The following is a 12,719-nucleotide window of genomic DNA, read 5'->3' on the forward strand; positions in this document are numbered from 1 at the left end:
TAGACACGGAGTATATGGCGGTGACTGAAGCTGTTAAGGAGGCTTTATAGTTGAGTGGATTGTTGGAGGACTTGGTGATTGCACAGGAGACCCTTCAGGTATATCGTGATAGCATGTCGGTTATCTATTTGGCGAAGAACCAGGTTTATCATGCAAGCACAAAGCATATTGATGTCATATTCTATTTTGTTCGTGACATTTTGGATAATGGAGATGTCATATTGGAGAATATCCACATGAAGGACAACATTGCGGATATGACCAAAGTTGTTTCAGGTGTGAAATTTGGTCATTGTTTGAAGCTATTGAATATTCTTTAATGCTGAGGGCCTTTGGAGGCTATTTGGGTGAACTACATTCAGTTTGATTACTTAGGCAAGAGGATACGTAGGTAGTCTTTTCGATGCAGCCGGTTGGATTTGTTGATTTTGATGGGAGGGAGATTGTTTGAGCTCTCGTTTGGGTTCCCGATTTATTGTTGATTAAGTCTGTTGTCGTGGATCATTTTTACTTTGTACTGGATGTAACAAGTGGGACATTTGGATGATTTGGTATCGGTTCGGTTTTGGAAGAAACTTCACCGAGGTGGAGATTTGAAGGATTGGCGAACACGATGAAGAACAGCTTAGAAAACAGATAGGAAAAACCACCAGGAACCTGTCCAGTCAATCACGAGTTTGCTGTGGTCGACTGGAAACGTGCACAAGGTGCAGGTAAGTTCTGGAGTTAAGGTAGTCGACCGCGCGGACCCTGTAATGGTTTTTAGTCTCGTGCCCTGTAGGATTTCTTGGTTCTGTCATGGGGTGTGCGGTCGACCGCGTAGCGGGCTGAGTTTGGGTTACAGGTTTTTGACCCTTTTCGTTTTGAGTTGATATATAATCCTAATTCTTGTTAATTAGGGTTAAGCAAGGATGTTTTGAGTAGTCTTTGAGAGAAGATTGTTCCATCCAATTGTGAGAGATTTTTTAGAGATCTAGAGAGCTTTGTTTGAGGGTTTTTGGTGATATTTGTAACCCTATTTATATTCTCTTGATTTCTAATAGTAAGAACCCCCCCCCCCCCCCCCCCCCCCCCCCCTCCTTGCCCCGTGGACATAGGCAACTTGCCGAACCACGTAAAATTCGTTGTCTTGCTGTGATTGTGATTTGTGCTGGTGTTTAGTTGTGATCTACCTTATTTTTATTCGTGTGATTAGAGCTCTACTGCGCACAACACTTAAGAGTGAGCCATCCACACATCTACCTGAAATGTCATCGAAAGAGCATTTATGGTTCTTAAACTGTGTTGGGAATACTCAAGAGTCCTTTATTTTACCCTATCAAAATTTAATATCGGATTATCACTGTAGTGGTTGATTATTATGTTTTATTGAATTTTCATACCCCTATTTCAAATAAGTTTCATGCAAATATATGATTATCATATTTTTTTATCTTGTTTCGTAGAAGAAAATAAAAACTAAAAAAGAGCTTAAATGAAGATATCTTAAGACTAATTCAAACTCAGTGAAATCCAAGAAAAGTCCAAGTAAAGCGCAAAAAAATTGGAGCAAAAATGATCGGATGTGATGTAACTTTTTCAAGTGGAAATATGTAGAATAATTTTGTTTTATCAAGCTAAATTATATAACATTGTCCATTATTAATTAAGAAGCCAATGAATTAACTTTGAGTCAAATAGATGTTGTCGAATGCAAAATATGGGGGCCAAGTCTTATTCAAAGGCTCATATTATTTAATGTAACCTATGAATACGAGTAGAAAGTGAGGGTGAGGGATGTAAAAAATTTTGTAAATCGTCTTCTAGAGGATATGAGAGCTACTCTTGTGAGAAGACTTTCCAAATATTATAAAATTTTTGTTTTGCTATAAAAAAAATATTTTTACTTTATTTTTTTATAGAGACTTAAAGAAATTTGATTCTACACAAGAGGCTAACCTCTTATCGTGTGAGTTTTTTTATTTTTAAATTTTCTTGTTTATTTAGAATTGTGTGTTTAAGAAATAGGTTAGATTAATTTCTTTTTTTTATTTTTAAATTTTCTTGTTTATTTAGAATTGTGTGTTTAAGAAATAGGTTAGATTAATTTCTTTAATTCATGCTTTGCTTTTCTAGTTTAATTTTCATACTTAATTAGTCTTTCTTGCTTAATTAAGGAGTAGACTTATAAATTTAATTTCATGCTTAGATAGTTAGTTTATTTCTTATTTTCTAGTTAGTTTCTTTTCTTGCCTTGTTGTATTGTTTTCTTTATTTGCTCATGATTTAGGATTTAATAAAATATATAGCTAGAATTCTTAGAATAATTAGGGTAAGATAAAACTAGAATAATATATTTATTAGAATTAGAGTTGCTCTCTTTTATACCTTCCTTATTTATGTATAAATTAATCCATCAAAATAATACTTGATAGAATATTCTAATTTGATAGGTTATACTTTTCTTAAGTGGTTCGATATTTTATACTTGTATTCTATACTTATTAATATTTTAAGGTTATTATTTTCAATTGAGTATCTACGTAGAAATTTTAATTTCATTTTTAGTACCAATTTTGATAATCTATGCTTTCTTTACTTAGGGTTATACTTTTTAATTCTAAAAATGAATAGAAAAAGTGAGTAATTTCTAAATCTAATAAATAATTATCTAGTAGAATCTATATAATTTTCTAGTTTAATTCTCTTGTTCTTCCTTTTTTTAATTAGTCTCTAGTTTTGTTAGTTTTCATTTTTCTTTCTTTCTCTAATCCTTTTAGTTTTTTGTATTTTCTTTCTAGTTCTTTTACCTCTTCATTTTCCTCCATTTTCTATTATTTTTATTGTTATTTATTTTATTTTATTTTTCTATTTTTTCTTTTCTTATTTGCATTTCTATTATCTTCTCTCTCCATCTTTCTAGTTCTATTTTATTTTCTTTATCAAAAATCGAAAACCCTTTTTTCAACACCTTTTCATCGAAAGCCTCTTTTCAAATAATTTTAAAAAAAAGAAAAATCTTAAAATAAAAAAAAATTAAAAACATCTTCTTTGTGGTTTGATATTTTCTATACTATAACTTGGTTATGTACTTACAACACGCATTTCTCACACGATAGTGGTGCTTTAGCACAACCTCATTAGTAGGGAGATGGGTATCCTTTAGAAGGTGATTATGATGCAGCTACTGCATATAATCCTCCACCACATGATTTTGAGCACAATTTGATTGATACTGTTGTAGCCACTAATGAATGGACTGATAAGAGATACCAAATGGCCTTGATAATATTTATATAATAAGTGGAGGGCAAGTAGGGTCTTTCCCAATGGCAAGGACAACCCCAAAAACTATGATTTCTTATAAATGTGAAACTTGTGACAAACATTGTAACAAATATTTGTTTCTTATGGCTGCATTCATATGATTTTTAGTGTTGAACTTCCTATATGTTCAAATATTTTATTAATGTACTATTTAAATTCCTTTATTTTCCTATATTTGTACATTATAGAGTGAGAGTTGTATTTGGAGAAAACTTATTTTAATTTAGATATTGTTTTTTTGTTAATGTTGCTTTAATTTTACTAATCATCGGGTTTATTTTAACTCGCTGTATGTCGTAGCGATGGAAATTAACTGCAACCAGAGTTCGTAAAATTTGGGTAAAAGACCAAGAGATCAGGTGAAAATTTCAAGGACTTAAGCTTTGACTGAGGAGAAGGCACTCATTTATTCCTACTAACACTTACAGCTATAGGATAAAACAACAAGATACCAACACTTTCAGACCTAGCTACATGAATGCTTTGAAAAATCGCATATTAATCTTTTTGCCTACCACTGACTTGAGGGCAAACCCACATCTTGATTAAAAAATTAAGTACTAGCTAGAAGAAAGTATATGGTTGTACTTATATTGCTTTTAGTGCTAGTGGCATACACTGCCAAAATGATCTCTATAGACGATGAGAATGTAGAATGAATATCACAAGGTAAGCAAGAATTTTAATAATTATACATAAATATTTTTAATATGTTTTTATTGTTCAAAAATTAATAAAATACATTGTTCTTGTGTAGGAAGATGCTGAATTACGCAAATGGCGTACCAAACGTTGGTGTGGTATGATGATTGCCAGTTCATTTATGGGAAGGATCGGGCCACTGGAAACAGGTTTAGGGCACAAAGTGATATGGTAGAGGAGATGGAGAAAGAGTTTCTAAGTCCCCTATTAATATTAAGGATGATGCGGGAGGGGAATGATTAGATAAAATGCAACTTTCATTGTATCAGCACATCATTAGCCCGAGTTCCTAATACTTAAACAATAATAAAACTCCTATAGTTTAAAGATGAGGTCAAAGTCAAATGATGCATTTATTGATAGTAAGGATAACTTGAACAAGAGCATCGCTTATTCGATAAATAACACTAGTCAACATCTAGGAGCGGTGGCCCAAAGGATTGGGTATGATCGATCAATGCTTGTTTGAGTAGAGTTAATTAGTGGAAATGCTCAATATTAACTCTGTCCATGTGTGTAGATCAATATAAAGATGATGGCAAATAAAAGATTAGTGCGGGATCAAGAAAATTAATAGAGTGATGAGGCTAAGCACGTAAAAGGCATGAGTGCATGTGCTCTGATTTCAACCACCAGCCTATCCCGTACGTGATAGGTCCAAAAGACCGGAAGCATCGGAATAATTCCAAACCCTGTTACCCACGTCCACACGTGTCCCCTGGTCTCCATTTTGGTCAACTTACATCCACATAATAAAGAACAATAACAAGTATAAAAAATGTTGAAAAGAAAATGTTGCTAAACATGTGTTTATCTTCCTTTCATCTGTATGCTAACACTAATGGGTCTACCATTGCTTCTAAGCAGATTAGCACCCAATAGTTTGGTATGAAAAAAAATAGTTTTACTCATTAGTCCATACTTTAATTTAATTTAAGTTAAGAACTACATTATACCAACTTTCAAGGTATTGTACGAATAGCGGCTGCCAACTAGCATAATATAATAATATATATATTGAAGGGTTTTTCCCTAAAGATCCCACGTTCGGCCTAATTTATCTTTAAGCCAAAAAACATAAAGAGCTTTATTCCTCCAAAAATTAAAGATTTATTTTATCGTATTTAAACCTATCTACTTCTAAGATCACTCTTAGTCCTAAAAATTGTTTTTTTTTTTTTGTCAATGAACTAAAATTTTATTCATTTTTCAAATGTAACATTGAAAAACATCAAAATACCAGATAATCTGGTAATAAAAAATTAAACTTACATTTTCTCAAGTAATTCTTTCATATGCACATGAACACTATCATTCAAAACTTTTGCATAAACTGAGAACTTGATTGCTCGAACAACCTGGCATGGCCCCCTCATTTTGCCTTGAAATATTCTTAAGTTTCTCTCTGTTGTGCGCATCGAAAATTTCAGCAGTACCTCTGGTACGCAAGGTGCACAACAAGAGATTAGATCACAACGGAAATCCTGTTTCACAAAGGAAACAAGAACCGAAAGCAAAATAACTCAAACAAGAGATTAGATCACAACGGAAATCCTGTTTCACAAAGGAAACAAGAACCGAAAGCAAAATAACTCAACAAAGTGAGATATCAGCTCTTCCTCTCATCAGTTCTAGGACTGACTTGTCGAGGGAACCTACAAGCTATACAAATCACGGCAAGAATACAAATTTACATGGTTCGGCAAATTGCCTACGTCAACGGGGTAAGGAGGGGGGAAATCTAATATTAGAGGGAGAGAATACAACTAGGGTTTACAATCTCACAACCTAAACCCTCTCACAAACTCTCAGATCCCTCACACAAATACTCTCTCAAACGATGACAAAACCCTCTCAAAAGCCGGCAACTCCTCTGCGTTTCTTCTAAAAAAAGACAGCAGCTTTCGCACCCCTACCTTGCACACGCACTGCCGCCGTTTTTTCTCTCTGTCGTCCTTTCCTTGCGCTCCCAAGCACAGCCGCAAACACCCCTTGCACTTTGCTTCTGTAGCCGCCAAAAGACTCCCTGCACCCCCTCAATTGCACACACGAAACCCTAGACAACCTTAGGGTATTTATAGGGTTGTCATTGACTCCACAAACCATATCCGCTGGGAAAGAGAGATAGTTAATTCACAGGTGGACCCCACGTGAATTAACTTCATGCGTTCACACTCTCTTGCCAGATTATATAAATTGTAGTAGAAAGAGTCATCCTCTTCAACTTCTTCATGAGTCCTAAAAAATTTGTTATTATTATTACTATTTCTATTTATATTATATTATACTATATAATATAATTATAGTATACGATATAATTTAAACAATTTTCTTTGCATCGCCACCTAATTATTTCAAAGATCAGTTGGTAAGAGGCTATATTTTGAGCCTCAACATCCAAGGTCCAACTCTTGGTGCTAATTTTTTCCCCTCCAATGCTAGCTCTCTCTACAATCGATTTTTATTTGGTTGTGGAAAGGAGGAAACCAGAAAAAAAATGGAGAGCCAACTCAATCCCTCACCTCCGCACTGCTCCTTTCTCACCTCTATCTTTTTGATCATGTATTTTACACAGTGACCTGAACGTGCATCTTCAAATCAAACATAATTTAAAAAATTTCCAACCAGAAGAATAAACCTATAGTTCTCTAGAAACCTCTCTTCTCCCCTGATATTTGCAATCAACTGTAGATAGACATTGTTTATATCTACAGTGCACATCCAAAACAAACATAATTAAAAAATTCCAATCACAAGCATAAATCTATAGTTACCTGGAAACCTCTCTTCTTCTCCTAGTATTTTTAGTCAAAAAATCTATTTTGAATTCTCATGTCATTAGCTCTCCACATCATCCCAAACCCTCCTTAATTAAAAAATGGGGACCAAATTTATGGATCAAAAGTAAAAGAAACAAGGGAAATTTAACACAAACTCGAATCGATGTTGAGGAGCGGTGGAGGAGATTATAGGAGAGGGGATGAGTAATGTGGATTGACATCAGCTTCATATAGTAGATTGTGGGGGCGTTGTAGGATTTTGTGAAGTAGGTTATTGATAATGTTGGAGGGGTTAATGTTTTGGTAAGTTAATTTTTAGGGATTATTTATTTACTTGAAATGTTGGATAGCATTGAGATGGTTTGTTTTTTTATCTTTCCATGTATTACTTTCCAAATTGAATATATTTGTGAATTTTCCTTATAATTTACCATCAGTTCTATGGCCAAATTTTAGCTTCGTTTTTTTTCTAAATTATGTCCACATGGTATAGGCGAGGAGTTCTAAAGAGGAAGGAAGCAAATTTGATACAATAGGTGTGAGTTTACTTTGATGTTTGTTATTTTTATTTGCTTTGATGCTTATTATTTCTAAATTATTATGTGATATTGTCTAGGCTACAATGACAGAACATTTCAAGTTTATGATATATGGGATCACATTTTTGGAAAGGGAATACTAATGAGACCTCATCACGATCAAGGTAGGTGAAGTTTCAATCGTTTAGTTATTAAATTTTTTTTCTCTTATTTAGATATCTCCTAATGATTGTTTTCTCTTATTTAGATATATCCCAATGACATATGTTTAGATCCAATAAATGCACACGATAATTTATTTACACATTGTCATATATAATCAAATGAATTAAGTTAATAAAATAAAATTAGTGTTAAGAATCCATGTACTTTTCAAGGAATTTTTGTAAGTATAAATTCTAAGTTGTTATCATTCATTTCTTAGAATCCTATTAATACTTTGCAGAGTTCTCTAATATATTGTATCTTTAATTTGCTAAATTATTAACTTGGGTTAAGTACTATAACGCAATTGTGAAGCTTTTCCTTATTCCTCTTTAGCTTATTTTCACATTACTGATGCGGTATTGCACGGCTCAATTTCGCTCGTTTTCCACTAACATTAGTAGAAAAAGGTTTTTCTGATAATCCTCAAAGTTGACTCATTTTAAAGGGTTAGTTGCTATTTATCAAAAAAAAAGTATTTGTAAATACACTCCCTTACGATTGAAAAATTATGGATAGATCCCCTAAAGTTTTATTGTTACTGATAAACTCCCTAAGTGAATGATTCTTTAAAGGTCTATTTGTCAAAAATTATTCTCTCTTATTCTTAAAAAGATCTATTTGTCAAAAATAATTTGCTCTTACTTTGTGGGTAAAAGAGTCAAAAAATTCAATTAGAAAATCTGTTTGTAATAGTAGAACTATAGCGTAGGGGTGTCCATTCGGGCCGGGCAAAACCAAAGCTCGAACCCGAGCCCGGGCCCAGGCCTAAGCGGGCCGGGCTCCGGGCAGGCCCGGTTTTTTTAAAAAAAATTTTAAATTTAAAAAAATAATAAATCATAAAATATACATAAAAATTACAGAAAATAACATAAATTTTTTTTAATAACTTGAAATGACATAAATTACAAGTACAAAAAATTATAAAAATAAAAGATGATAAAAATAATTTATTTATTAATAATCAGTAAATCATTTACAAGTATAAACTTATTTTAAAATTCATCGCATCACAATAGATGAGTAAATCCCAACTAGGTTGGCACCTACTCACCCATATCACTATCATTTACAACTTTTTCCAAAATAATTCATTACAAATTTAAAGCAAAGAAATAAAAATTTAATTTGATGAATATTATATAATCTTTATATCTATCTGCTAGCACTAGTAGAAAATCACGTATTCTAGACGGAATATTCTAGACGGAATTTTTTCCGTCTAGAATGTATTAAACTAGACGGAAATTTTCCGTCTAGAATATTCCGTCTAGAATAAAACATTCTAGACGGAAAAGTCCGTCTAGAATAGTATCCTAGACGGTTCCTTTATTTTTTATTTTTTTTAAAAATAACCAGGTATTCTAGACGGAAATTTCCGTCTAGGATACTCATCCTAGACGGAAATTTCCGTCTAGAATGCCCTCCTTTCCCCCCTAAAACGAATAATTCATCCCCAAATTCGTTTTCATTTCAGGAACCCCCTCCTACTCCTCCCTCTCTCTCTCCCCCATCTCCGGCGGCGTCAGCATCAACCCCTCCGCCATCTCCTTCAGCAACCCCGACATATTAAACAGCGCCTCCTCGTCCACGAACACCGCTGGCGGCGGCCGCGACGACAATGTCGACGGAGAAGGCATCGGTTGCCTCGGCGAAGACACCACTGGCCTGAACCTCTCCGCCGCCTCCGACGCAACACGCCGTATCTCCTCCGCGCTGCTCGACGCCACACGCGGCAGCATCCACGCGGAGTCTTCGAAGTTGAGCGGGGCCGACTTCCCTCTCAAAGCGATTGCCGCCACGTCGTGGGCTCTGGCGGCCATCTCGGGGGTCGGATAGGTGCACAGCCATATCCTGGTCTTCTTGTTCGGCTCCCGAACTTCGCACACCCATTTCCCGCCATTGCGCTCAATTCTCGTACATGAATGGGCTTATATGGAAACTATTGTGCATTATGTTTCCTACTTGTCTATGTCGACGTTGATAGTAGCAAAGACCTGTTGAGATATATCAGCTGGCTTAGGTTTCTAACAAAGTTTCTATGAGCCTGAGCACTGTAAAATGTGAACTTGTGTTCTTTGATTTTTCACTAGGGTGCAGAACTTCATGATATGGTGTTAATTTCATAAAATCTTCATATCATCTCAAATGACTATCATATTGTTGTTATTTGAATTAGTCTCTGTATTCGTAGAAATTAACTATTATGCTTTAGTGTAATGTTGTGTACCCATCTCAGCTTTCCCTCATCAGCATTTCAATTTAAACGTGTTCTTTTTTAAAGGAATTTGTCATGTATTAAGTTACTAGTTACAGAGCATATTATTTACATGTGTTTTACAATGATAGGATTAATCAATTCTTTTCCAATCATATCTAAAAGTTAGTTTTGATTATTTGATACTTAAATTAACTGAGAACATTGACTGTGAAGGAGATGCAGGTTTTATACTTGGGAAAGTGAAAAGGAATTAAACAAAACAAGTCATCTTTCCCTTTTGTTATTTAAGTTCCAGGACAGTGTTATTAGTCTAACATCCTGAGTAATTTGTGTGAAACTTGCTTGGAACTAAGCAGCTCCCCATAGTAAACACTTTCATTTACCAAGACTGGTGGAAAATGCTGCCTAGGAGTATAAATCCTTTTAATCGTATACGCATTCAACACCCAGGATTCAAAAAGAAAAAAAAAATCTGTTATGTTGAATCCCTTTGGGAGAAAGAGACAAATAACCTTAAAAGACTAATTATGTTATGTATGAAATCATATATGTTATAATTAGTAGACAGCTTTATTGTTGTCCACACCCTTCCAGTTCTGCTGTTACTCGTCTTTCTCACTTAAATTTGTAACACATGTAGCTTTATCACTGTCCAAGATTTGATATGCATTACAAACGATATCATTGTACATACAAAGCACAAAACGTTATCTTTATGGTTACTGTAATTTATCGATCCAACAATTTTAGTTACTAACATTTTTTTATAATACCGGGAACTCCATTGCTTGCAGAAATTAAAACAGATTCTAGAGATTCATCTGAATCCATGCCAGGAGCTGCAAATCTTGGAGAAAAAGGAACCACTATAGGTATGAATAATTCAGTGGTTTCCAAAGCATTTGTAACAAGTGGTATTCATGCTTTTCATTTATGCTTCTAGCTTTTCCTTTGCAAAATGTCAAATGAGTTTTTCTGAGCATCAGTACATCAGAATACTTGTACATCATTTCACTTCATATCATGTTTATTTTTCCTATGGATAAGTATATGATGATGGAGGTTTTGTCTGTGCACTTGTGTTTGTGAGTTGCATGTATTTCTCTCTTAAAGAATCTCTAGAAATAATTATTTAACAAACTGATTTTCTTTTTTTCTTTTTATCCAGCAACTATATTGGAAAGTATGCAGTACAATTCAGCGCATTGTCTCTAATGAACAAGGTAATGGCATAGATCTGTGATGTACTCATGCAATTGCCATGTACTGTATTCAAAGCTATGAGCGCCATGACTTCTATGAAAAACGATTGCTAATGTTTTAATAGGGAGTACATTCCATACGCAATGCTAAATAGACATAGAGGAACCGTCATCACGCAAGTATGTTAGCACTTATTGTCCCTGCACATGTAGCTATTAGATAATTTTGCAATTTCTTAGTTTATTGTACATTTTCAGCTAAAGTTGATCCTCAAATTGGTTGTATTGTCATCGTGTAATCCATTTATAAACACCCTAATTTTCCCTTCTTCCATTGGATAGTAATGAAGAAAAATAGTTTATATTATTGTTTGTCTCATAGCAGTTGTTCGTTTGCAATGCAGAGAAAACTTATTTGAAATGGATTCTCAAGATACAAAGTATACATAGCCCTAGCGCTCCTCTGCCTTTTCTCAAATCCATTGAGGTACAAATATTTGTATCCTTTAACTGGAAAAAAAATAAACTGTATTTGCTAACAAGAATGTCTAATGACTTGATTGTTTTTCTCGTATAATTTATTTATATATGCATTTTGCTCATGCTAGTGGTAGATTGAAGCACATTCATGCCAGTGGTATAATTAATTCATGTATTTGCTAACAAGAACTGAAACAAGCTAACTTAGCTAATAATGACTAAAAGATGCTGATTTAGCTAATGTGTTTGTTGTATGATTTGACATTTGAGTGTGCAATCATTCCCTGAAATCTTTAGTTGGGTATTCATTTTGTATATACAAACCGAGGTAGTCGAATAGAAGAATTTTGGTTTTTTTTTCCGTCTATTGTATATCCTCTATATGTGGTTTTAATTTTTGTTTCCCATGTTTCGCAGGTGTTTATCTGTTAACAGAAGTGTTGGTCATTGGAGAATTCAGGTGAGCTTTGTTGCTGTGTATTTTGGATCTCAATGCATTAGTGTGCATTCATGTGTTTTGATGGTGTTCTACTTTTTATTGATTGGTTCTTTTACATGGGGATATTATAAAATTGTCCATGAAAATATGTATCCTTTTGGAAATATGATATAATCTTTCACTAAATTATGGCTTCAGTTTGTATTATCTTTTATGTGCATCATGATAATTCAAAACATGCTTGGGTTGGGTTTCTGCGATGCTACTAAAATGAAGTCACTAGTAGAAATACACATATGAAAATATGATTTAGATAATAGCTTGTACTAAGAAATATGATACTCTACTTCGATAACTCCTTGCCTTATGCATAACCGTTCTTCATTTTGCAGCATTCCTGGCTATTATGAGGCATTCTGGAAGGAGTTGGATGGTGTCAAGCAAATCTGGAAGAACAGAAAGGAACTCAAATAGATTAATAATCATGTATCGATGAATTACATTCTTTCCTAGAAGTGTCATAGCCATTGTAAATAATTTATGTAAACGTTTGTAAATAATTTATGTATCTCTCTACTATTTTGGTGAATGTATTATTTGAATATAATTGGATTTGATATTGGAATTAATTAGATTGTGTTGGATATGAATATAATTTTTTGTTATTCAAGATTATGTACATACACTCAAAGTAGATTTTGCAAAAAAAAAAACACTGTAGCATAGTATTCTAGACGGAAATTACGTCTAGGATGCTTAAATTCCGTCTAGAATACTTTTTAAAAATTAAAAAAATAAAAAAATTTAAAAAATCAAATTCCGTCTAGAATAAGATTTCTAGACGGA

At 33.7% G+C, this 12,719-nt stretch overlaps 1 protein-coding gene and 1 long non-coding RNA gene across 2 annotated transcripts; one reads left to right on the forward strand and one right to left on the reverse strand.

Moving 5' to 3' along the window:
- Positions 9,019–9,354, reverse strand: LOC109839241 (dehydration-responsive element-binding protein 1F-like). Its single transcript, XM_020407669.1, has one exon. It carries the CDS (start codon positions 9,352–9,354, stop codon positions 9,019–9,021), a length of 336 nt encoding a protein of 111 aa, XP_020263258.1.
- On the forward strand, positions 11,395–12,462 carry LOC109836123. The gene is made up of 3 exons (XR_002245843.1): positions 11,395–11,441; positions 11,852–11,894; positions 12,266–12,462. It is a non-coding gene; the product is annotated as an uncharacterized LOC109836123 (long non-coding RNA).

This window comes from Asparagus officinalis, chromosome 4 (genome assembly GCF_001876935.1).
Source record: "Asparagus officinalis chromosome 4, Aspof.V1, whole genome shotgun sequence".
NCBI lineage: Eukaryota > Viridiplantae > Streptophyta > Magnoliopsida > Asparagales > Asparagaceae > Asparagus > Asparagus officinalis.

Bases quoted from the DNA above. Each gene is read 5' to 3' on its own strand.
- LOC109839241 (XM_020407669.1), bottom strand. From the start codon at position 9,354: ATGGCCGCCAGAGCCCACGACGTGGCGGCAATCGCTTTGAGAGGGAAG.